The sequence below is a fragment of the Trachypithecus francoisi genome, unplaced genomic scaffold (assembly GCF_009764315.1).
Source record: "Trachypithecus francoisi isolate TF-2019V2 unplaced genomic scaffold, Tfra_2.0 Lachesis_group4, whole genome shotgun sequence".
Classification (NCBI taxonomy): Eukaryota; Metazoa; Chordata; class Mammalia; order Primates; family Cercopithecidae; genus Trachypithecus; species Trachypithecus francoisi.
The window spans coordinates 9,902,528-9,928,810 of NW_022681469.1; the positions used below are offsets into that span (position 1 = coordinate 9,902,528).

Genomic DNA, 26,283 nt, shown 5'->3' on the forward strand with positions numbered 1-26,283 from the left:
AGTTTTTTGTATTTTGTAGTAGAGACGGGGTTTCACCGTATTAGCCAGGATGGTCTCGATCTCCTGACCTCGTGATCCGCCCGTCTCGGCCTCCCAAAGTGCTGGGATTACAGGCTTGAGCCACCGCGCCCGGCCTCTTGTCTAAATTTCTAACTAAGGGACCTAGGGAGTCACGCCCTACAAACCATAAAAATCTCACCAGAAGAGTTTTGTTTAACCCTATATACTGGCTTAGTTTCCAACCTGACTGTGGCATAACATTGGATGACAAAGAAGGAAATCAAAATATTTCATCCCCAAATATGCTTCTTTGCCGTATATATATTTATATAAAAATATAGGGCCGGGCACGGTGGCTCATGCCTGTAATCTCAGCACTTTGGGAGGCCGAGGCAGGTGGATCATGACGTCAAGAGTTCAAGACCAGCCTGGCCAACATGGTGAATCCCAGAATCCCATCTCTACTAAGAATACAAAAGTTAGCCCGGCGTGGTGGCACGTGCCTGTAATTCCAACTACTTGGGAGGCTGAGGCAGGAGAATCGCTTGAACCTGGGAGGCAGGGGTTGCAGTGAGCCGAGATCACACCACTGCACTCCAGCCAGGGCAACAGAGCAAGAGTCCGTCTCGAAAAAAAACCCAAAAAACAAACTATATATTATTTATTTATTGATTGATTGATTTATTTAATTGAGAGAGTCTCCCTGTCTTCCTCCGTCACCCAGGCTATAGTGTCATAGCACAATCTGGGCTCACTGCAACCTTCGCCTCCCAGGCTCAAGTAATCCTCCCACGTCTGCCTCCCAAATAGCTGAGATTAACGTCTTTGCCACTGTGCCGGCAAAGTTTTGTATTTTTTGTAGAGATGGGGTTTCGCCATGTTGCCCTAGCTGGTCTTCAACTCCTGGGCTCAGGCAATCCTCCTGCCTCAGCCTCCCGAAGTGCTGGGATTACAGACGTGGGCCACGGCACCCGGTCAGAGAATCTAGCACCTTTTAAAGGTCTAAATAGGAAATTTTTGCCATCTAAGTCCGGTCACTATGAGACATCCTAAGAACCTTAGTCTCCACAACTCCTTGTCTTAACCCTGACACTCCTTTCTATGAACCTGGTCTTCCGATAACCAATTGCCAATCAGAAAATCGCTGAATCCTCCTATGACCTGTTAGCACCGCTTGGAGTTGTCCCGCCTTTCCTGACAGAACCAGTCATTTTCATTTGTTACTTTATTTAGCCTGACACCTAAAACATGACTGGGACAGAATGCCAGGTTGATTTTCTGGGAACAATCGCCACCCCCTTCCTTGCCCTTTCTCTCCTTTCTGTCTCTCCCTAGTTTCCCCTTCTGTGTCTTCCCACCTCTCCCTTGTTTTTGCGTCCCCGTGTTTCTCATGCCCTGTATCATGGTCTCCGTCTTTCTCCTCTCGCTCTGTCACAGTCTCCCGCAGGGGGCCGAGGGTGCCCGGCCCGCGTCCCTGGGTGACCCTGAGTCCCCGCAGGCGGCCCCGAGACCCGGGTGGCTTCCGCATGGGGTCTCTGCCCGGGGCCGTTCTCTGCCAAGGAGGGAGCGTGGCCGCTCGGGGAGCCCAGAAGGCCCCTGGACCCACGGGGACTGGACGTGGTGGGCGGACCCCTCCTCCGCGTCCCCGACGGGACAAACCCGGGGCCCCCACGGCCTCCGCGCCCCGGGCGGAACAGACACCCTGGGCCACCGCGCGCCTCCCACCACCTATCCGGCCTCGCTGGATTCCCGGGACCCCCTCACGGACGAAGCCCTCGAGCTCATCCCTGACTCGGGGGCGGCTTTGGAAGGAACCGCACCGGACGCTCCCCTCTTGCTGCCTCTCAGTCTGGGTTTCTGTGGAGCGCGTCTCCCAGTCGCTGTCGCTACTCTCTCTCTCTGTTCCTGCTCTCTCCATGTTCACCTGCCCCTCCGTTTCCCCTCCCGTCAGCTCCCTTATCTGGTCTCCAACCGCCTCCCTCGCTTGCAGATCCCGGGAGTCCGAGGCTCCCTCAAACATCGGCGTGCTGCGGCCTGCACGGAGGGTTCCCGGGCCCCTCCTCTGAGGACTGACCCCCCCCCGGGCGGCGCCGCTCCTCCACCCGGCAGGGGGCGCTATGGGGGCGGAGAGGCCCCCGCCGTTGCCGGGCGCCGAGTCCCAGCATGCACCGCGCCCGGTCGGCGCTGCGTTATGGGGCAACCCGGGCTGTTCCTGGGAGTCGGGTTGGGGCGGAGCCGAGGGAAGGCTGTGCCAGGAGGGGCCGGTTCGTGCGGAACCGCCATGGCCGAGCCGGCTTCGGTAAGAGGGGCCGATGGAGGATGCAGGACTGTCGAAACTCGGGTCCCTGTTGCAGAGGGAGTGGGGCGGCGGGGGCCTGGGTCTGGGGGTTGGCAGTGGCTCACGGACTGAGCTCCGGGCCGGGCTGGAGAAGGCGCAGTCTTGCTGCGTGTGCTGTTCTGGAATTGACCTGGGGAAAAGCTGGTCTGGCCGGGCTTGGCAGCGCGAGTCTGTGGCCCCGGCCACTCGGAAGGCTGAGGCGGGAGCAGCGCTTGAGCCCGGGAGCTCTGCGCTGTATATGCGCTGTGTCCATCGCGCGGTGCTTCCGAGTTCTGCATCTGTGTGGTGACCTCTCGGGAGCGGGGACCACCAGGTTCCCCAGGGAGGGGGAACCGGCCCAGCTCGGAAGCCAAGCAGAGCAAAACTCCCGTGCTGATCGTTAGTGGGATCGCGCCTGTGAATAGCCACTGCCGTCCAGCCTGGGCAACAGCCAGACCCCGTCTGTTTAATCAATAAATAAAAGTCGGTTTGGGAGAAAGAATCCGGGTGGGAAAGATCTGTTTCTCGGCTTGTTGTCGGCTCAGATCAACAACGCTGTCCCTGCCTTCAAGTGTCGGGACTCTGAACCTCGGGGTCTCTCTGGGGCCCGTGCTCTCCTGCTGAAGGTAGTTTCAGAGAAGCATATCTGTGTTAAGCAGATGAGAAAAAGGAGAAGGAAAACTGAAACTGAGAGAAATTGGAAACTGCTCCCTCTAGGAAAGGACAGAAAACTTAAAATGAATTGGGTGGTTAGCGTAAATCGAATTTACCGTAAATGCTGTAGTATTGTAATGGAAAATTTGAGCACCGGTTTTAGAGTTTGAAAGGCATATCCTGAGGCTTAATCCAGGAAACCCTGTTACATTCAGTTAAGTATAACCTTCTTATACATGCAAGTTTTTCTTGTGCCCCCAATGAAATTTTATAATCTTACGAATGTAATGCTCCTTATTTATATTTGATTCTTCCCTTTTGCCTCCCACTCCTTTTCCCCAGCCTCCCTTGGCAGGTACAGATTCTTTTGCTGATTTCTTCAAGCTGTGTTTCTACAGCCAGGCTTTCTTTTTTTCTCTCCTCTTTAAATGATTGGGAACCTCCTGGAATATTTCTCTCTGGGAAAGTTTGTGGTAGCTCTTCTTTGACTGTACATTTGAGTTCATAGAAAATGTGGTAACAGTTTCTTGGCTAATGTATTATTTGGGATAGGCAAGGAGAAATCGTTTTCTTGATTTTCCTTTCCACTGTAGCAGTTTAATGCTAATTGTAAATATGGTCATAAATGGGAATTTTATAGGTGGAAAACACATGGGTGGCTGGGTGTGGTGGCTCATGCCTATAATCCCAGCACTTTGGGAGGCCCAGGCGGGCGGATCACCTGAGGTCGGGAGTTCGAGACCAGCCTGACCAACATGGAGAAAGCCCGTCTCTACTAAAAATACAAAATTAGCCAGGCATGGTGGTACGTGCCAGTAATCCCAGCTACTGGGAAGGCTGAGGCAGGAGAATCGCTTGAACCCAGAAGGTAGAGGTTGCAGTGAGCCAACATCGTGCCATTGCACTCCAGTCTGGACAACAAGAGCGAAACTCCGTCTCAAAAACAAAACAAAACAACAACAACAAAAACACATGGGTGAGGTACAAGAAAACTGTAGAGGATTTTGGTTTAAGTTGCATTATAAGAATAACAAAGGGGCCGGGCGCAGTGGCTCAAGCCTGTAATCCCAGCACTTTGGGAGGCCGAGACAGGCGGATCACGAGGTCAGGAGATCGAGACCATCCTGGCTAACACGGTGAAACCCCGTCTCTACTAAAAAATACAAAAAACTAGCCGGGCGAGGTGAAGGGCGCCTGTAGTCCCAGCTACTCGGGAGGCTGAGGCAGGAGAATGGCGTGAACCCGGGAGGCGGAGCTTGCAGTGAGCTGAGATCCGGCCACTGCACTCCAGCCTGGGCGACAGAGCAAGACTCCGTCTCAAAAAAAAAAAAAAAAGAATAACAAGACCGGGCATGGTGGCTCACGCTTGTAATCCCAACACTTTGGGAGGCTGAGGCGGGCAGATCAACTGAGGTCAGGAGTTCCAGACCAGCCAGGCCAACATGGCGAAACCCTGTTGCCTGTAATCCCAACTACTCGGGAGGCTGAGACAGAAGAATCTGTTGAACCTGGGAGGTGGAGGTTGCAGTGAGCCAAGATCGTGCCACTGCACTCCAACCTGGGGACAGAGTGAAGCTCCGCCTCAAAAAATAAATAAATAAAAATAAAACAAGTTTGAACTTGTTTGTCATAATAGCTGATACTTCAGCTTTCAGGGCTTATGATAGTTCTGATGATAGAATTTTAGCTCTAAAACTTTTATCTCCAAAATCGTAAGTGTCAAATGTCAGGTCTCCTAGATTCCCTTATTGGGAGAATTGTAGTGCTTCTGACCAACATTTTCTAGACACTTGGGAAGAGCCTTAGCCATCTTTCAAAATGTCCAGTGCTTTTCTTGTAGGCCGTCATGTATATTTATAGCACAGAATCTGAAAGGAGTAAAAATGGAATTTTCAAAAGTTAACACATGTTCTGTTGCTTCCCTATTGCCACAGCGGATCTCAAACACCCAGGAAGAGCAGCCCTGGTTAGTTCAGTACATACTAGAGGTTGTAGATTAATGGTCCACGAGCCAATCATGGCTTGCAGACATTTTGTTTGAAACACCCCTGTTAAAATTGTGAATTTTAGTTGCCAACATGAGTTCACATAAAATGATCTATGTTTCCAGTTTCTCTTTAAGAAAATGACACATCCCAGGCTGGGTGTGTTATCTCACGCCTGTAATCCCAGCACTTTGGGAGGCCGAGGTGGGTGGATCACCTGAGGTCAGGAGTTCAAGACCAGCCTGGCCAACATGGTGAAACCCTGTCTCTACTAAAAATACTGAAATTAGCCCTGCGTGGTTGCACATGCCTGTAATTCCAGCTACCACCAGGAGGCAGAGGCAGGAGGATTGCTTGAACATGGGAGGCAGAGGTTATAGTGAGCCGAGATTGCACCATTGCACACCAGCCTGGGTGACAGAATGAGACTCTGTCTGTTGTAACTAAGCGAGTTATAGAGAAACGCCACACTTTGAGACAAATTATGGAGTTCTTTATTAGCTGGTGACCGAGAGACAGCGCTCAAAATTCTCTTGGCCCCGAGGAAGGGGCTAGTTTTGTTTTTATACTGTGGTCTAAATAGGGGAGGGGGGAGTTTAGCTGAAGCAATTTTTACAGAAGCAGAACTGGCAAAAAGTTACAAAAAATTTATTGGTTACAAAAGCTATTACAAAAAATAAACAGTTCCAGGTGCAGGGGCTTAAACTATCACAAAGAGATAAATGCAGGGGCTTTGGGTGCCTGAGCACGTCCCCAGGAGCTGCTGGTGCAGCTTGCCTCATATCTTATCAGTAAGTGCATTCCTGGACGTGCTTTGAGTCCGTTTCCACTAGTTATGCCCTTAAGGGAGGGAGGTAAAGGGGCTGTAAGTGAAGGAACTAAAATGAAGTCTGGCTCCCTCAGCTAAGAGAGAATCAGGTTAAAACAAGGTAGGCTATCACATGTCTACAAAAAAAGAAAAAACATGTCTCAGTGTAAAACAAAGCTACAAACCCTGTAGAAGATGATACTGGAGAAAATCTTTAGAACCTAGGGTGTGGTGGGAAGTTCCTAGATGTTGCACCACAAGCACAATCAATAAAGGGAAAAAAGGGATAAATTGGACATAATCAAAATGGAAAACTTTGGCTTTCTGAAGGATCCTGTTAAGAGAGTGAAAAGATACAGACTGGGGTCAAAATTTGCAAACCACCTATCTGACAAAGGACTCCTATCTAGACTACATAAAGAGCTCAGCTAGGCAAGATGGCTCATGCCTATAATCCCAGCACTTTCAGAGCCTGAGGTAGGAGGACTGCTTGAGCCCCGGAATTTCAGATTAGTCTGCGCGACATAGCAAGACGCCATCTTTATTTTAAAAATTAAGAATCTTCCTTGGACAGTTTAAAAAAAAAATCCAATTAGAAAATGGGCAAAAAATATAAAGCGACATTTAGCCAAAGAGAATATATGCATGGGAAAAAACACATAAAAAGATGTTTGGCCGGGCATGGTGGCTCACACCTGTAATCCCAGCACTTTGGGAGGCCGAGGTGGGTGGATCACAAAATCAGGAGATCAAGACCATCCTGGCTAATACAGTGAAACCCTGTCTCTACTAAAAATACAAAAAATTAGCCGGGCGTGGCGATGTGCACCTGTGGCCCCAGCTACTCGGGAGGCTGAGGCAGGAGAATGGCGTGAACCCGGGAGGCGGAGCTTGCAGTGAGCCAAGATCGTGCCACTGCACTCCAGCCTGGGCAACAGAGCAAGACTCTGTCTCAAAAAAAAAAAAAAAAGATGTTTAACATCATTACTCATTAGGAAAACCAAAATAAAGCCACAGTTAGATATCACTGTACACCTATTAGAACTGTTAAAAGTAGTGACATTGCCAAATGCTGGCAAGGGGGCTAAGAAATGCTGTCTTACAGATTGCTGGTAAGAATGTGAAATGGTGATGAGGCACAGTGGCTCAGGCCTGTAATCCCAGCACTTTGGGAGGTCGAGGTGGGCAGATCACAAGGTCAGGAGTTCGAGACCAGCCTGACCAACATAGTGAAACACCGTTTTTACTAAAAATACAAAAATTAGCTGCGCATGGTGGCGCACACCTGCAGTCCCAGCTGCTGGGGAGGCTGAGGCTGGCCAATCACTTGATCCCAGGAGGTGGCAGTTGTGGTAAGCTGAGATCGCGCCACTGCACTCCAGCCTGGGCAACAGAGCAGTACTCCCTCTCAAAAAAAAAAAAAAAAAAAAGGAATGTAAAATGCCCCAGCCACTCTGGAATATAGTTTGGCATTTTCTTTAAAAACTAAACATATACTCATCATATGACACAGCAGTTGTCCTGGGCATTTATCCCAGAAAAATAAAAACATGCCCACCCCAAATCCTGTACACGATTGTCCATAACAGCTCTTGTGTTAATATCCAAAAAGTTAAAACCAAAATATTTCTCAGTAGGTGAATGGTTAATCAAACTGGTGCATCCATACCATGGAATACTACTCAGCAATAAAAAAGAAATGAAATACAGTCATGGGTTGCTCAACGACAAGAGTGTGTTGTGAGAAACACATTGTTAGGCAATTTTGTGGTTGTGCAAACATCAGAGTGTGCTTCCAAAAACAGATGGTATAGCTTACTACGCACCTAGGGTATATGGTGTAGCTTATTTCTCCTAGGCTACAAACTTGTACAGCATGTTACTGTATTGAATACTGTAGGCAGTTGTAACACAATGGTAAGTATTTGTGTATCTAAACATAAACATACAGTAAACATGCAATATTATAATCTTATAGGACCACTGTTTTATATGTGGTCTCTCACTGAAGCATCATGTGGCACATAACTATTGGTAAACGTGACAACTTGGATCTCAAGGACATTATGCTGAGAGAAAAAAGTCAATTTCAGAAGGTTGCATACCATGTGATTACATTTATATAACTTTTTTTGTTTGTTTGTTTGTTTTTGAGACAGAGTCTCACTCTGTCTCCCAGGCTGGAGTGCAGTGGCACAATCATGGCTCACTGCCAACTACACCTCCCAGGTTCAAGCAATTCTGCCTCAGCCTCCTATGTAGCGGGTACTACAGGCATGTGCCACTATGCCCAGGTAACTTTTGTATTTTTACTAGAGACAGGGTTTCACCATGTTGGCCAGGCTGGTCTCAAACTCCTGCCTGCCTTGGTCTCCCAAAGTACTGGGATTACAGGCGTGAGCCACTGCACCGAGCCAACATTCCTGAAATGGCAGAATTGTGATGGATAATAAGATTTGTGGGTATGGGCCGGGCGCGGTGGCTCAAGCTTGTAATCCCAGCACTTTGGGAGGCCGAGACGGGCGGATCACGAGGTCAGGAGATCGAGACCATCCTGGCTAACATGGTGAAACCCCGTCTCTACTAAAAATACAAAAAAAAAAACTAGCCGGGCGAGGTGGCGGCGCCTGTAGTCCCAGCTACTCGGGAGGCTGAGGCAGGAGAATGGCGTGAACCCGGGAGGCGGAGCTTGCAGTGAGCTGAGATCTGGCTACTGCACTCCACCCTGGGTGACAGAGCAAGACTCCGTCTCAAAAAAAAAAAAAAAAAAAAGATTTGTGGGTATGATTATAAAGGGTTGGAACAAGGGAGCTGTTTGTGGTGATGGGATGCAGTTGTCTCTCAGTATCCTCTAGGAATTGGTTCCAGGACCCCTCATAGATACCAAAATCCATGGATGCTCAAGTGCCTTATATAAAATGGTAGAATTTACATATACCCTGTGCACATCTTCTTGTACATAAATCATCTCTCAATTACTTATAATACCTAATACAACATAAATGCTATGTAAATAGTTATGCTGGATTTTTAAAAATTTGCAGTATATTTTATTCTTGCATTTTAAAATACATTATTTAAATTTTTACTTTATTTTATTTTTTAATAGAGAAGAGGTCTTGCTATGTTGCTCAGGCTGGTCTCAAACTTGAGCTCAAGCACTCTTCCCACCTCAGCCTCCCAAAGTGCTGGGATTACCGTACCTGGCTTTTATTTGTAAAGCAGTTTTGATCGAAGGTTGGTCGAATTTGTGAATGTGGAACCTGCAAATACAAAGGCTGACTGTAGTTGTGTTTTTTTTTTTTTTTTTTTTTGAGACGGAGTCTCGCTCTGCGGCCCAGGCTGGAGTGCAGTGGCCGGATCTCAGCTTACTGCAAGTTCCGCCTCCTGGGTTCACGCCATTCTCCTGCCTCAGCCTCCCACGTAGCTGGGACTTCAGGCGCCCGCCACATCGCCCAGCTAGTTTTTTGTATTTTTTAGTAGAGACGGGGTTTCACTGTGTTAGCCAGGATGGACTCGATCTCCTGACTTCGTGATCCGCCCGTCTCGGCCTCCCAAAGTGCTGGGATTACAGGCTTGAGCCACCATGCCCGGCTGTAGTTGTGTTTTTTGATTGCAGTGGTGGTTACATGAGTGAGCACATGTGATGAAATAACAGAATTATACGCACACATTGTACCAATGTCAGTTTTTTCCTTGTTTTGATATAGTACTATAATGTACAATATGACCTTTAGGGTAAACTGGGTGAAGGGTACGTGGAACCTTTTTAAAAATAATTTTTTGGCCAGGTGCAGTGGCTCATGCCTATAATCCAGGCGTGCCACCACGCCCTGCTAATTTTTGTATTTTTAGTAGAGATGAGATTTTGCCATGTTGGCCAGGTTGGTCTCTCGAACCGGGCATGGTGGCACACCCTGTAATCCCAGCTACTTGGGAGGCTGGGATAGGAGAATCAGTTGAACCTGGGAGTCAGACCTTGCAGTGAGCCGAGATTGCGCCACTGCACTCCAGCCTGCGCGTCAGAGTGAGACTCCCATCTCAAAAACAAACAAACAAACAAAAACCCAGGCTGGTTTTGAACTCCTGAACTTAAGCAGTCCTCCCGCCTCAGCCTCCCAAGTAGCTGGGACTATAGGCACACTTACAGGGAAGCCTTCTGTGCTGTTTTTGCAACATCTTGTGAATCTACATAATTATTTCAAAGTAAAACATTTTTCAAAAACTGACACATCCAACAATACTGGACGCAGTCTTCCACAACAATGACTGGTTGCTGCTAAGTAAAGCATCCCTCTTTAGATGGTCTTTGTGTTCAAAGACCTGCTATTCATTCATTCATTCATTCATTTTCATTTATTTTTATTGTTTTTGAGACAGTCTCACTCTGTAGCCCAGGCTGGAGTGCAGTGGCAGGATCTCGACTCACTGCAACCTCTGCCTTCCAGGTTCAAACAATTCTTCTGCCTCAGCCTCCCGAGTAGCTGGGACTACAGGAATGTGCCACCACGCCCAGCTAATTTTTTTATTTTTAGTAGAGATGAGGTTTTGCCATGTTGGGCAGGCTGATCTCTTGAACTCCTGACCTCAAGTGATCCACTCACTTTGGCCTCTTAAAGTGCTGGGATTACAGGCATGAGCGACCACGCCCGGGCCGTTCGTTCATTTTACTTGGCTCCAATAGACATTTGTGACCCCTTTGTTGTTTATTATATAATATGGCACCATCCAGAAATAATTAACATTTTTTTTTTTTTTTTTTGAGACGGAGTCTCACGCCCAGGCTGGAGTGCAGTGGCCGGATCTCAGCTCACTGCAAGCTCCGCCTCCTGGGTTTACTCTCCTGCCTCAGGCTCCCGAGTAGCTGGGACTACAGGCGCCTGCCACCTCGCCCGGCTAGTTTTTTGTATTTTTTAGTAGAGACGGGGTTTCACCGTGTTAGCCAGGATGGTCTCGATCTCCTGACCTCGTGATCCGCCCGTCTCGGCCTCCCGAAGTGCTGGGATTACAGGCTTGAGCCACCGCGCCCGGCCAATTAACATGTTTTCTTTCTGTATCTCAATAAAGTAATGGACACTGAAAAACAAAGTAGCCGGCTGGGCGCGGTGGCTCAAGCTTGTAATCCCAGCACTTTGGGAGGCCGAGGCGGGCGGATCACGAGGTCAGGAGATCGAGACCATCCTGGCTAACATGGTGAAACCCCGTCTCTACTAAAAAATACAAAAAACTAGCCGGGCGAGGTGGCGGGCGCCTGTAGTCCCAGCTACTCGGGAGACTGAGGCAGGAGAATGGCGTGAACCCGGGAGGCAGAGCTTGCAGTGAGCTGAGATCCGGCCACTGCACTCCCGCCCGGGCCACAGAGCAAGACTCCGTCTCAAAAAAAAAAAAAAGAAAGAAAAAGAAAAAAACGGAAAACAAAGTAGCCGTAAAGTAAAAATGTATGTGTATACTATTTGTGATTCCAGGTAACTGTGACATTTGATGATGTGGCCTTATATTTTTCGGAACAAGAGTGGGAGATCCTGGAGAAGTGGCAGAAGCAAATGTATAAGCAAGAGATGAAGACCAATTACCAGACCCTGGATTCCCTGGGTAAGATGGGCTTCTAAGGAATCTCGTTTTAGGAACCAACCTAATAGTGCCAGGCTTCCTTCCCTGTATGAGCCGTGGGCTGGTTGAAAATGATACTGGGCCCAGTTTACATTCATAATGTCTCTTCCCTTTCCTATAATGGCCTGGGAATATGAAATTCCTTTTTATCCGGTGGTATATTTGCCTTCAGTATTATTAATATTCTGAATTCTCAGTCTCCCACCTTAACCCTCCCCCATTTCTCCCACAATTAGAATTAGTAATCTAATTGCCCGTTTTTTAAAAAAGTGTATTCTTTTATTTCTTTAATACTTTCATGCCTCCTTATTGTGTTGCCTGAATAAGACGAATTTCTCATCTTCAAGGAACTATTGGTTTCATGAAGGGGACAGAGTGTTTAAGTGAGAATAAGCTGGGATGCAAAATGGTGCACAGTGTGAATATAACAGGCAACAAAAGGTGCCTGGGTAGAGGAAGGGAGGAGAGAGCAGTGGGATGGGACACTTAGGTAACTCCAGGCACATACTCCAGGAATAGATTAAAAAGATTAAAGAGAAATTTGGGGAAAGTATAACTTGCTGCTTATCTGGCTTACTCTGACACATTCTTGTATCATTAAAACCATTTCTTTTTTTTTTTTTTTTGAGACAGAGTCTCACTCTCACCCATGCTGGAGTGCAGTGGCGCAATCTCCGCTCACTGCAACCTCTGCCTCCCAGGTTCAAATAATTCTCCTGTCTCAGCCTCCCAAGTAGCTAAGACTACAGGCACCCACCGCACCCGGCTAATTTTTTTTTTTTTTTTTTTTTGAGACAGAGTCTGGCTCTGTCGCCCAGGCTGGAGTGCAGTGGCGCTATCTCGGCTCACTACAAGCTCCGCCTCCCGGGTTCATGCCGTTCTCCTGCCTCAGCCTCCTAAGTAGCTGGGACTACAGGCGCCCACCACCTCGCCCAGCTAATTTTTTTTGTATTTTTAGTAGAGACGGGGTTTCACCATGTTGGCCAGGCTAGTCTCCAACTCCTGACCTCGTGATCCGCTCACCCCAGCCTCCCAAAGCACTGGGATTACAGGCGTGACCACCACGCCTGGCCTCATTAAAACCGTTTCTGCTGGTATCACTATAATAAGTGATCTCAGTGTAGCCTGAAGGACTCATTCCGTGTTTGGGAGATTTATATTTTGTTGTGTGAGATATGAATGACAAGGGTCAACCATGTGAAATTAGGGGGAAGAGAATTTTAGGCAGAGGAAAACTAGGGCAAAGGCCCCAGGATAGGAGTGCCTGGGCTCAGTTTGTTGGGACCCACACTGAGCCTGTGGTAGGACATGCAGAGAGGGCTGGTGAGAAAGTGATGCCGAGGCAGGAAGGGCCCCATAGGACAAGATTAGGAGTTGGATTTTATTCTCAACACAAGGGGAAGATTATGGGGGGATTTAAACAGAGGGGAGTGATTTACTTTTAAAATGGTTGCTTGGGTTGCTATGTGGAGAATGAATCATAGTGGATAGCAATGAAAGGCGAGAGACTAGCCAAGAGTGTTGGCCGTTCTGGTGTGATTTCATGGCAGCTGAACCAGGTAGGTAGTAACTAAGACAGAAGAAGGTGGTCTCCAGATAGGCTTTGGAGGCAGAATCCCAGATTTTGCTGATGGATTGGATGTGGAAAAAAGAATCAACTCCTTGATTTTTGGTTTGAGTATCCTGATGGCGAGTGGCTTTGTTCACTAACAGCAGGAAGGGTCGGGAGGTCGCACATTTGGGCCACATTACATCTGAGATGCTCATAGACATTTCCATGGAAACATAAAGTATGTGAAACTGGAATTCCATGTTAAGGTCAGGACTGGATTTACAGAATTGGAAGATGTTATAGTGATGGTATTTTAAACTGTGGGGCTGGTTTGGGATCATCTAGGGAGAATGTATAGACAGAACAGAAAGAGACCTGGGACAGGCCCTCATTTAGAGGCTAACCTGAGGACGCTGAGGCCCAGTAGCCAGCAGGGTGGGACGGATGAGAGCTGTGTGCTGATCCAGTGTTGTTTTGAGGTATCACAATTAGTGTCCTTGAACTTGGAAAATTTAGCCTGATTTTTCCAAATTTCAAAAATCAAATGGTATTACCTGCCGATGATTTTCTGTATAGAACATCCAGATCCAGGCCCCAGAGCTTAGGATTTAGCAGGTTCGGGCTCAGGCCCAGGGATCTACATTTTTCACAAGTACTTGAGGTGCTGCTAATGGTGGCAGCACCCACTTCCCTTGGAGAAGAAGCCTTGAGGTGAGGGCTGAGCTGTAGCAGACACCACGAAAAGCTCAGAGGAAGAGGCTTCCTGCTGCCCACTCTGAAGACCCTCTACTGATTTATGAAAACCCCCCCTTTTTTTTTTTTGACGGAGTCTCGCTCTGTCACCCAGGCTGGAGTGCAATAGCATGGTCTCGGCTCACTGTAACCTCATTCTCCCAGGTTGACGCTATTCTCCTGCCTCAGCCTCCTGAGTAGCTGAGATTACAGGCACGTGCTACCACACCTGGGTAACTTTTATATTTTTAGTAGAGACAGGGTTTCACCATGTTGGCCAGGGTGGTCTTGAACTCCTGACCTCAGGTGATCTGCCCGCCTCAGCCTCCCAAAGTGCTGGGTTTACAAGCGTTAGCCACCACACCCGGCAAAAACCCTTCTTTTAGGCTTACGCCACTAGACTGCATTACTCTCTACCTCTTAATCACTGTTATTTAACAACCTCCTGTTTCTATCACTTCACTGATCAAGAATGTTGGTACCTCGATATTCACCAGGTGTGGTGGCTCACGCCTATAATCCCAATACTTTGGGAGGCTGAGGCGGACAGATGACTTGAGGCAAGGATTTTGAGACCAGCCTGGCCAACATAGTGAAACCCCATCTGTACTAAAAATACAAAAAATTAGTCGGGCGTGGTGGCGGGTGCCTGTAGTCCCAGCTACTCGGGAGGCTGAGGCAGGAGAATGGCGTGGACCCAGGAGGCAGAGCTTGCAGTGAGCCAAGATCATGCCACAGCACTCCAGCCTGAGCAACAGAACAAGATTGCGTCTCAAAAAAAAAAAAAAATAAGCCAGCGTGGTGGCACATACCTATAATCCTAGCTACTCAGGAGGCTGAGGTGGGAGGATTGCCTGAACCTGAGAGTTGGAGGTTGCAGTGAGCGGAGATCACAACACTGTTCTCCAGCCTGGGTGACAGAGTGAGACTCTGTCTCAAAAAAAAAAGAAAAGAAAAAAAGAATTTTGGTACCTCAATAGTGAGGATTGGATGTGAGCCATCTAATCAGTAAAGTTTAGTGATTGAAGTTCCCTCCTTAACTCCCTGTAAGTTTTCTTTTCTTCTCTTTTCTTTCTTTTTACTCACAGTGTTCTCATACTGATCACTTTTTAAAATCCTCATCATCCTTAACTTGTCTGCTTCCTTTAATTTTATGAAATATTGGGCCAGGCACAATATGTTCATATGAAATATGAACAATTTCATAGTTCACGCCTGTAATCCCAGCACTTTGGGAGACCGAGGCAGTAGGATTGCCTGAGGTCAGGAGTTCGAGACCAGCCTGGCCAACATGGCAAACCCCAACTCTACTAAAAATACAAAAATTAGTCAGGAGTGGTGGCGTGCACCTGTAATCCCAGCTACTCGGGAGGCTGAGACAGGAGAATCACTTGAACCTAGGAGGCAGAGGTTTCAGTGAGCCAAGATCACACCACTGCATTCCAGTATGGGCAACAGAGTGAGACTCTGTCTCAAAAACATTTGTGAAATATTGCAGAGGATATTAAACTGAACAGTCTTTTTTTTTTTTTTTTTTTTGAGACAGAGTCTCGCTCTGTCGTCCGAGCTGGAGTGCAGTGGCCGGATCTCAGCTCACTACAAGCTCCGCCTCCTGGGTTTACACCATTCTCCTGCCTCAGCCTCCCGAGTAGCTGGGACTACAGGCGCCCGCCACCTCGCCCGGCTAGTTTTTTGTATTTTTTAGTAGAGACGGCGTTTCACCGTGTTAGCCAGGATGGTCTCGATCTCCTGACCTCGTGATCCGCCCGTCTCGGCCTCCCAAAGTGCTGGGATTACAGGCTTGAGCCACCGCGCCCGGCCTTTTTTTTTTTTTTTTTTTTAGACAGAGTCTCTATCTCCAAGGCTGGGTGTAGTGGCACAATCACGGCTCACTGCAGCCTCAAACTCATGGGCTCAAGTGATCCTCCCAACTCTGCCTGCTGAGTAGCTGGGACCACAGGCATATGCCACCACACCTGGCTAATTTTAAGTTTTTGTAGGAATGGGGTCTCCCTATGGTGCCCAGTCTGGTCTCAAACTCCTGGGCTCAAGCATTCCTCCCACCTCAGCCTTCCAAAGTTCTGGGTATACAGGCAGGAGCCACTGTGCCTGGCCTGAACTAAACAGTCTTGGTAAGGCTGTATTCTATTGTCATTCATGTAATTTCAACAGCTTTCATTTTTTGGACTTAACTTTGATTTCATGTCTCTAGGAATCAAAGTCAACTATGAAAATGATTTTTATTGTGGGTAATGGTAAACGAGAGAGACAGAGGCCAGGCACGGTGGCTCATGCCTGTAATTCTAGCACTTTGGGAGGCTGAGGTGGGCAGATCACTTGAGGTCAGGAGTTTGAGACCATCCTGGCCAACATGGTGAAACCCTGTCTACTAAAATTACGAAAATTAGCCGGGCATGGTGGCGCACACCTGTAATCCCAGCTAGTTGGGAGGCTGAGGCAGGAGAATTGGTTGAACCTGGGAGGTGGAGACTGCAGCAAGCCGAGATCGCACCACTGCATTCCAGCCTGGGTGACAGAGTGATACTCCGTCTCAAAAAAAAAAAAAAAGGGTCACAGGGCTTGGTACAGTGGCTCACCCCTGTATTCCCAGCACTTTGGGAGGCTGAGGCAGGCAGACTGCTTGTGCCCAGGAGTTTAAGACCAGCCTGGGCAACATGGCAAAACTCTATCTCTGTAAAAATAAAAAATTAGCAGGGCATGGTGGCACGTGCCTATAGTCCCAGCTACTCAGGAGGCTGAGGTGGGAGGATCAGTTGATCCCCGGGAGGCAGAGGTTGCAATGAGCCAAGATTGTGCCACTGCACTCCAGCATGGGTGACAGAGCGAGACCCTATCTCAAAAACAAAATAATAATGATAATAATTTTTTTAAAATAATTTTTTTTGAGACGGAATCTCGCTCTGTTGCCCAGGCCGCAGTGCAGAGGCACGATCTCTACTCACTGCAGCCTCCATCTCCCAGGTTCAAGTGATTCTTGCACTTCAGTTTCCCAAGTAGCTGGTTTTACAGGCATGTGCTACCACACCCAGCTAATTTTTGTATTTTTAGTAGAGAGAGTTTGCCATGTTGGCCAGGCTGCTCTCTAACTCCTGACTTCAAGAGATCTGCCTGCCTTGGCCTCCCAAAGTGCTGGGATTACAGGCATGAGCCACCATGCCTAGCCAAAAAAATTATTTAAGTATGCAGTAAACTTAAAGTCTGTGTGGACTCTATTTGCAGGGTATGCTTTTTCCAAGCCAGATTTGATCACATGGATGGAACAAGGGCGAATGCTATTCATCAGCGAACAGGGATACTTAGATAAAACAAGAAGGACAACTAGCCCTCCTACTGATGAACGGTTGGGCATGAAGAATACTGGAAAGTTGCCATGTTTTGGTGAGTAAGATGGATTTAAAGTCATGAATTATTTAATTTTCCTAACCTTGTTTCCTGAAGCTTTCTTTTTGGATACCTGGCTAGATCTAGTCAATAAGAAAAGTTGTTTTGATGGAGAGTGTTAGTTTTCTTCACTCAAGAGGGTAGCAAATGTGGCCAGGCGCAGTGGCTCACGCCTGTAATCTGAGCACTTTGGGAGGCTGAGAGGATGGATCACCTGAGGTCAGCAGTTCCAGACTAGCCTGGCCAACATGGTAAAACCCTCTCTACCAAAAATACAAAAAAATTAGCAGGGTGTGGTGGCGGGCATCTGCAATCCCAGCTACTTTGGAGGCTGAGGCAGGAGAATCACTTAAACCTGGGAGGTGGAGGTTGTGGTGAGCCAAGGTTGTGCCGTTGTACTACAGGCTGGGTGACAGAGCGAGCCTCCATCTCAAAAAAAAAAAAAAGAAAAAGAAAAAAAGAAAAAAAGAGGGTAGCACATGTGAGACTGTATTACGTATTACTTTCATACAGAAAGAAGTTTTATATACACACATATATATATATATATTTTTTTTTTTTAGACAGAGTCTTGCTCTGTCACTCAGGGTGGAGCCCAACAGTACAATCTCGGATCACTGCAACCTCTGCCTCCCGGGTTCCAGGGATTCTCCTGCCTCAGCCTCCAGAGTAGCTGGGACTACAGGTGTCTGCCACCACACCTGGCTAATTTTTTTGTGTTTTAAGTAGAGAAGGAGTTTCACCATATTGGCCAGGCTGGTCTCGAACTCCTGACCTTGTGATCTATCCAATTCGGCCTCCCAAAGCGCTAGGATTACAGACGTGAGCCACCGCGCCCGACACCCGGCTAATTTTTTAATATTTTTAGTAGAGATGGTGTTTCACTATATTGGCCAGGCTGATCTCAAACTCCCGACCTCAAGTGATCCACCTGTTTTCTCTTCTAAAGTGCTAGGATTATAGACGTGAGCCACCATGCCTGGTGTGGTGATACATGTTATTTAAAAAAAAAAACAAATCCTGGGAAGAAGATGACAATTCCTATAAAAGTAAGGGATGGCTGGGTGTGATGGCTCATGCCTGTAATCCTAGCACCTTGGGAGGTCAAGGCAGGTGGATCACCTGAGGTCAGGGGTTCAAGATCAGTCTGGCCAACATGGCGAAACCCCCTCTCTACTAAAAATACAAAAATTAGCCGGGGGTGGTGGTGCATGCCTGTAATTCCAGCTACTTAGGAGGCTGAGGCAGGAGAATTGCTGGAACACAGGAGGCAGAGTTTGCAGTGAGCCCAGATTGCACCACTGCACTCCAGCCTGGGTGACAGAGTGAGACTCTTGTCTTGAAAAAAAAAAAAAGAAAAGAGCAAGGGATCCATTTGTCAAAACCCTGAGAGGAAAAACCACTTCCTTGTCACATTGCCATGTCCATCTGAATATACAGAAATGAAAAACCCTCTAATTTTCTACAAAATATTTTTTTGTTGTACAGAACTTTATTTATTTATTTATTTTTTTGAGACGGAGTCTTGCTCTGTCGCCCGGGCTGGAGTGCAGTGGCCGGATCTCAGCTCACTGCAAGCTCCGCCTCCTGGGTTCACGCCATTCTCCTGCCTCAGCCTCCCGAGTAGCTGGGCCTACAGGCGCCTGCCACCAAGCCCAGCTAATTTTTTGTATTTTTTTAGTAGAGACAGGGTTTCACCATGTTAGCCAGGATGGTCTTGATCTCCTGACCTCATGATCCGCCCGCCTCGGCCTCCCAAAGTGCTGGGATTACAGGCGTGAGCCACCGCACCCGGCCTCAAAAGGAGTTTTAACCCAAGTTTTAAAGTTCTAGGCCGGGCGCGGTGGCTCAAGCCTGTAATCCCAGCACTTTGGGAGGCCGAGGCGGGCGGATCATGAGGTCAGGAGATCAAGACCATCCTGGCTAACATGGTGAAACCCTGTCTCTACTAAAAAAATACAAAAAATTAGCCGGGCTTGGTGGCAGGCGCCTGTAGGCCCAGCTACTCGGGAGGCTGAGGCAGGAGAATGGCGTTAACCCGGGAGGTGGAGTTTGCAGTAAGCCGAGATCGCACCACTGCACCTCCAGCCTGGGCGGCAGAGTGAGACTCCATCTCAAAAAACAAACAAATAAACAAACAAACAAACAAAAACTCCTTTTGAATTCCTTGTAACATAAGGGAATATTTCACTTTTTTTTTTTTTTTTTTTTTTTGACAGAGTCTCGCTCTGTTGCCCAGGCTGGAGTGCAGTGGCACAATCTCGGCTCACTACAACCTCTGCCACCTGGGTTCAAGCGATTCTCCTGCCTCAGCCTCCCAAGTAGCTGGGACTACAGGCACGGGCCACCACGCCTGGCTAATTTTTTGTATTTTTGGTAGAGACGGGATTTCACTGTGTTAGCCAGGATGGTCTCGATCTCCTAACCTCGTGATCCACCCGTCTCGGCCTCCCAAAGTGCTGGGATTACAGGCTTGAGCCACTGCGCCCGGCCGATTTTTACATTTTTAGTAGAGATAGGGTTTCACCATGTTGGCTAGGCTGGTCTCAAATTTCTGACCTCAGGTGATCCACCCACCTCGGCCTCCCAAAGTGCTGGGATTACAGACATGAGCCACTGTGCCCAGCTGCGTGAATGCTTTTCTAAGTTCTTGGGAGTCAAGGAGTCCTCTGAAGAAGGAGACTTTGAGCCCAGGAAGTGTGTCCAAGCCCCATCAACAGGACAAAAGAATTCCCCGTTCAGGCACGGTGACTCACACTTGTAATCCCAGAACTTTGGGAGGCTGAGGGCGGATCACATGAGGTCAGGAGTTTGAGACCAGCCTGGACAACATCGTGAGACCCGTTTCTACTGAAAATACAAAAATTAGTTATGTGTGGTGGCAGGCACGTTATTCCAGCTACTCAGGAGGCTGAGGCAGGAGAATTGGTTGAGCCCTGGAGGCGGAGGTTGCAGTGAGCCAAGATCACACCATTGCACTCCAGCGTGGGTGACAGAGTGAGACTGTGTCTCAAAAAAAAAAAAAGAAAAGTAAATAAAGAATTCTCAAGAGTTTCATTTCACTGCCACTGTCCATTCATTCATCTAACCAATATTGAGTGCCTACCGCAGTCACAGGAGTACGTTAATATTACTTTAGGCGAGGGCAAAATCTTTATATAATGTATGTGTATGTATACATATGAATAAAACAATTGTTATACTCTAGATGTCGATCGTCTTACTGACATGGCAATTAAATTAGCCAATTATATTGAACTATACATAGTTGAATTAGTCAACTATAAAATAAGGTTGCGGCCGGACGCAGTGGCTCACGCCTGTAATCCCAGCACTTTGGGAGGCCGAGATGGGCGGATCACGAGGTCAGGAGATCGAGCCCATCCTGGCTAACACGATGAAACCCCGTCTCTACTAAAATACAAAAAAAATTAGCCGGGCGTGGTGGCGGGCGCCTGTAGTCCCAGCTACTGGGGAGGCTGAGGCAGGAGAATGGTGTGAACCCGGGAGGCAGAGCTTGCAATGAGCCAAGATTGCGCCACTGCACTCCAGCCTGGGCGATAGAGTGAGACTCCATCTCAAAAAAAAAAAAAATGTTGCATATGAGTTAATAAAATAGTAAGTAATCCCTACTTCAGTGCCATAGGGATTTAGAGGAGAGGAGTGGGGGAAAGACAGCAATATCCCAGGAGGACTCTAAAAGGAATTAGGATATAAATAGCAAAAAATGGGCAGATTTGGTTAGAAAAGAAGAATCAGTAGGGGTCATACATAAACTGAAGCTCAAAGGTAGGAACAAATCCATCACATTTAGAAAACAGAAGACTAGGCCGGTGCCGTGGCTCACGCCTGTAATCCCCGCACTTTGGGAGGCTAAGGCGGGTGGATCATGAAGTCAGGAGATCGAGACCATCCTGGCTAACACAGTGAAATCCCGTCTCTACCAAAATTACAAAAAATTAGCCGGGCGGGGTGGCACGTGCCTGTAGTCCCAGCTACTTGGGAGGATGAGGCAGGAGAATCGCTTGAACCCAGGTGGCAGAGGTTGCAGTGAGCCGAGATTGCTCCACTGCACTCCAGCCTGGCGACAGAGCGAGACTCCATCTCAAAAAAAAAAAACAAAAACAAAACAGAGAAGACACCAACCTGCCTGTAGCTGAATGTTACTCTTGGAACATAGTGGGACGTGGCAGGAAAAACCTATATTAGTGTTAGATGATCTGAGGCCAGGATTGTCAAGGTGGAAAGTTTGACTTCATCCTATAGAATGGGAGGAGCTTGGAAAGATTTGTTTTTTTTTTTTTTTTAGATGGAGTCTCGCTCTGTCGCCAGACTGGAGTGCAGTGGTGCAATCTCAGCTCACTGCAACTTCCACCTCCTGGATTCAGATGATTCCCCTGCCTCAGCCTCCTGAGTAGCTGGGACTACAGGCGCACCCCACCACGCCGGGCTAATTTTTTGTATTTTAGTAAAGATAGGGTTTTACCGTGTTGGCCAGGATAGTCTCCATCTCCTGACCTCATGATCCGCCCGCCTCAGCCTCCCAAAGTGCTGGGATTACAGGCATGAGCCACCACACCCAGTCGTGGAAAGATTTTTGAGTACCAAAGAGTTAACAACTTTGGTAGCTATTCCTAAAAATAAATGTTGTTCCCTTAATACAAGGTGGTGCTCACTCAACAATCACAGCTGCTCCTCTGCCTGGGTTAAATAGTAAAAGCATGTTTTTTAGGAAGATTTAACTTCCAGTGATGAGGAAGGGGATTCGGGGTAAATATACTTTTATCACAATCCAGGCAAAAGGTATTAGTGTTAACGTACTAAATCATATGATCATGTTGAAAACATCACCTGTGTTGTCCTTAAGGTGACCACAGAGCACAATGAGAGCCCTCTGGGGGCAGTGTCACTCGGGTTTCCTCCCAGGTTGAGATTTAAAAATGCCAACATGGTGAAACCCCAGATCTACTAAAAATACAAAAATTAGCCGGCCGTGGTGGTGGGCACCTGTAGGCGGAGAGTTTGCTCAGGTGCAGTGGCTCATGCCTGTAATCCCAGCACTTTGTGAGGCTGAGGCAGGAGGATCAGTTGAAGCCAGGAGTTTGAGACTAGCCTGGGCAACATAGCAAGACCCCATCTCTACAAAAAATAAAAAAGTTAGCTGGGCATGATGGCACGTGCTTGTAGTCCCAGCTACTTGGAGGTAGGGGCTACCGTTGGAGGATCACTTGAGCCCTGGAGGTCAAGGCTGCAGTGAGATGTGATCATGCCACTGCACTGTAGCCTGGGCAACATAGTGAGACCTGTCTCAAAAATAAATAAATAAATAAAGGGGAGAGATTTCTATTATACAGTTCAACAAGATTTTGGAGGAAAAGCAATTCTGAAATATAATGGCCTAAGTGAATGTCTGCAATGGTCCTTTCCAGATCTAGTGGGTAATAATGATAACTCAGGTTCCTCTATTTTCGTCATCGTCTTTTACTTTGGGAACAGTAGTGATTATGCTATATAAATATATCATTCTTGGCCAAGCACGGTGGCTCACGCCTGTAATCCCAGCACTTTGGGAGGCTGAGGCAGTTGGATCACGAGGTCAGGAGATCGAGACCATCCTGGCTAACATGGTGAAACCCCATCTCTACTAAAAATACAAAAAATTAGCCAGGCGCTGTGGCGGGCGCCTGTAGTTCCAGCTACTGGGGAGGCTGAGGCAGGAGAATGGCGTGAACCCGGGAGATGGAGCTTGCAGTGAGCTGAGATCGCGTCACTGCACTCCAGCCCGGGCGACAGAGAAAAAAAAAAAAAAATTAGCCGTGCATGGCAGCACACTCATAATTCCAGCTACTCGGAAGGCTGAGGCAGGAGAATTGCTTGAACCCAGGAGGTGGAGGTTGCAGTGAGCCAAGATCGCGCCACTACACTCCAGCCTGGGCAACAGAGCGACACTCTATCACAAATAATAATAAAATAATAAAAAAAGTTTAAAAGGCAGCCCTAGAACCCAATTATAGGGTAGATATATCACTGATGAGAGTGATACTTTTTTCCGCTCCAGATCACGAAGGAACTCTCAGGACAAAAGAAGAGGATTGCCGTTTAAAGGGTCCTCAAAAACAGGACTTGGGTGCTGCCTTACCAGGGAAGGAGAGAAAGATTTTATCAGCTCAAAGAGCCACCTTCCAGTCTCCAAGTCTCAAAGAAGCAGAGATTCTAAATAAAAAAGTCAGCATCACGGCATCTGATCCAGACAAGAAAGACCTGCGGCATAAGCCTCGGGAGACGCCAGGGCACTTAGAAATTCCCACAGGGCCAAGATGCTATTCCTGCTATGTCTGTAGGAAAGTCTTCCAAGTAAGGAGGGATTTGCTAAAGCACAAACGGAGCCACTCCAAGAGCCAGCTCTGCAGATATCCAAAGTACAAAAACACGTCCAGAGGGAAGTCCGAACTGAGGCGGACGCAGAGGCTCCTGTGTCAGAAGAAGCGGTTCCAGTGCAGTGAGTGTGAGAAGAGCTACTTCCTGAAGGGCAGCCTCGTCACTCATCAGGTTGTCCACACTGGCCAGCGGCCCTACCCGTGCCCTGAGTGCGACAAGACCTTCCGGTACAGGGCCAACCTGAAGAAGCACCTGTGTCTGCACCGCGGGGAGCGGCCGTTCTGCTGCGGGGAGTGCGGCCGGGCCTTTGTGCAGCAGTGCGAGCTCACGGAGCACCTGCGGCTGCACAGCGGAGAGAAGCCCTTCCAGTGTCCGCAGTGTGACCGGTGCTTCCGCCTGAAGAGAGGCATGAAGGTCCATCTGTCCCAGCACAGCGGGAAGAGGCCCTTCCACTGTCCCGAGTGTGGCCGGAACTTCTCCCGGAAGGCTGCCCTGAAGACCCACCAGAGGACGCACAGCGAGGAAAAGCCGTTTTCTTGTGATGAATGCGGCAGGAAATTCATCTACAAGATTAAGCTGGACGAGCACATCAGAGTTCACACGGGAGAGAAGCCCTTTTCGTGTCCCGAGTGTAACAAAAGTTTCCGCCTCAAGAGAAGCCTGAAAGCCCACGGGCTGCAGCACAGCGGGAAGAGGCCTTTCCAGTGCCCGGAGTGCAGCAGGGGCTTCTTCTGGAGGAACGCCATGCGCGCCCACCAGCGCCTGCACAGCGAGCAGAAGCCCTTCCCCTGCGCCGAGTGCGGCAAGCGCTTCACGCGGCCCTCCAAGCTCGCCTGCCACACCAGAGTCCACGACAGGCAGAAGGAGTTTCCCTGCGGTGAGTGCAAAAAGACCTTTTCTCAGCAGTCGCGGCTGACGCAGCACCTGAAGGTCCACACCACCGAAAAGCCGTTCTCCTGCGCCGAGTGCGGCCGCAGTTTCCGCCGGCGCGCGCATCTCACAGAGCACACGAGGCTTCACAGTGGCGAAGAGCCCTTCCAGTGTCCCGAGTGCAACAAGAGCTTCTCCTGGAAGGCCTCCATGAAGTTCCACCAGCAGATGCACAGGGAGAAGCCCTTCGCGTGCGGTGAGTGCGGCAAGACCTACACGCATCAGTCTCAGCTCACCGAGCACCTGAGGCTGCACAGTGGCGAGAAGCCCTACCAGTGTCCTGAATGCCAGAAGACTTTCCGCCTCAAGGGAAATCTGAAAAGCCACCTGCTGCAGCACAGTGGTCAAAAGCCGTTCTCTTGTGTGATGTGTGGCAAAAGTTTCACTCAACAGTACCGGCTCACAGAACACATTCGAGTCCACAGCGGGGAGAAGCCCTTCCAGTGTCCGGAGTGTGACAGGAGCTACTGCATCAGGGGCAGCTTGAAGGTCCACTTGTATAAGCACAGTGGAGAGAGGCCCTTCCAGTGTCCTGAGTGTGGCAAAGGCTTCCTCCAGAAGACAAGCCTGAAGGCCCATCTGTGCCGTCACAGTAGGGAGAGGCCTTTTTCTTGTGATGAGTGTGGAAGGAGCTTCACGTACGTGGGGGCGCTCAAGACCCACATTGCGGTGCATGCCGAGGAGAAGCCCTCCAGCCTCTAGGTCAGGCCATGCGGTAGTCACGCAACCACGGCTTTCAGGTGGTGCCAGCAGCTTTGTTGGCTCGAGTTGAGGCAGGTTGAAGGATTCACAGGGTAAGATGGGGTACAGTGGCTCCCGCCTGTAATCCTAGCACTTTGGGAGGCCCGGGGGGGAGGATCGCTTGAGCCCAGGAGTTTGAGACCAGCCTGGGCAACATTGCAAGATTCCCTCTCTACAAAAAATACGAAAGTCAGCCAGGTGTTATGGTGCATGGTTGTGGTCCCAGCTACTTTGGGGGGCTGAGGCAGGAGGATCGCTTGAGCCCAGGAGGTAGAGGCTGCAGTGAGCCATGCTCACACCACTGCACTGTAGCCTGGGTGACAGAGCAAGACCTTGTCTCAAAAAAAAAAAAAAAAAAAACACAGAATACTGGCTATAGACACACTGGCTGGATGTGTGGTCTGCAGAACCCGATGGCTCCTTGACAAAAGTTCCAAATAATCCAGGCAAAGAGACACCTCCCTCAGTAATCCTCATAGGAAAGACCTGCCAGTCATGGAGGAAACATTTAGACTGATCTGCTAGTCCAACAGATCTCTTCAGTGTCATCCAATAATCCCTTCATTAAATTCAGAAACTACAGCCTGAGTGAAGAAATGTTACAGGCAGGAACATACTCCTCAGTCAGCTTTTCCATTACCAGGCCATTTTACTTAAATCTGTATTAAAGCCTTCAGTTTTCTCATAGTGGATTTTCATTTTCTCTCAGACAGTGAGAGGGCATCTGCTTCTTGGAATGTTTCCATAATGCTAAAAATAAATGTCTTCCACTATCTCATTTGTTAAAATGATTACCCATGTGTTCTTTCCTTCTGAATTTTACTTAAATCACCTAAAAATCCACCATTGTGACTAACAGGCAGTGTTATTTATCTAACACCCCTACATTTTTTTTTTTTTTTTTTTTTTTTTTTTTTTTTTTTTGAGACGGAGTCTCGCTCTGTCGCCCAGGCTGGAGTGCAGTGGCCGGATCTCAGCTCACTGCAAGCTCCGCCTCCCGGGTTCACGCCATTCTCCTGCCTCAGCCTCCCGAGTAGCTGGGACTACAGGCGCCCACCACCTCGCCCGGCTAGTTTTTTTGTATTTTTTAGTAGAGACGGGGTTTCACCGTGTTAGTCAGGATGGTCTCGATCTCCTGACCTCGTGATCCGCCCGTCTCGGCCTCCCAAAGTGC

At 48.4% G+C, this 26,283-nt stretch overlaps 2 protein-coding genes across 2 annotated transcripts; one reads left to right on the plus strand and one right to left on the minus strand.

Annotated features, from left to right (window-relative positions):
• Positions 1-802: 802 nt before the first annotated feature.
• On the minus strand, positions 803-6,570 carry LOC117072374. The gene is made up of 2 exons (XM_033192454.1): positions 6,536-6,570; positions 803-2,779 (listed from the first exon to the last, which is right to left on the minus strand). The coding sequence occupies exon 2, from the start codon at positions 2,018-2,020 to the stop codon at positions 1,226-1,228; it is 795 nt and encodes a 264-aa protein (XP_033048345.1). The 5' UTR covers positions 2,021-2,779; positions 6,536-6,570; the 3' UTR covers positions 803-1,225.
• ZNF425 (zinc finger protein 425) lies at positions 1,788-25,897 on the plus strand. Its single transcript, XM_033192453.1, has 4 exons — positions 1,788-2,299; positions 11,230-11,356; positions 16,899-17,057; positions 23,119-25,897. The coding sequence occupies exons 1-4, from the start codon at positions 2,192-2,194 to the stop codon at positions 25,068-25,070; spliced, it is 2,346 nt and encodes a 781-aa protein (XP_033048344.1). The 5' UTR covers positions 1,788-2,191; the 3' UTR covers positions 25,071-25,897.
• Positions 25,898-26,283: the final 386 nt, after the last annotated feature.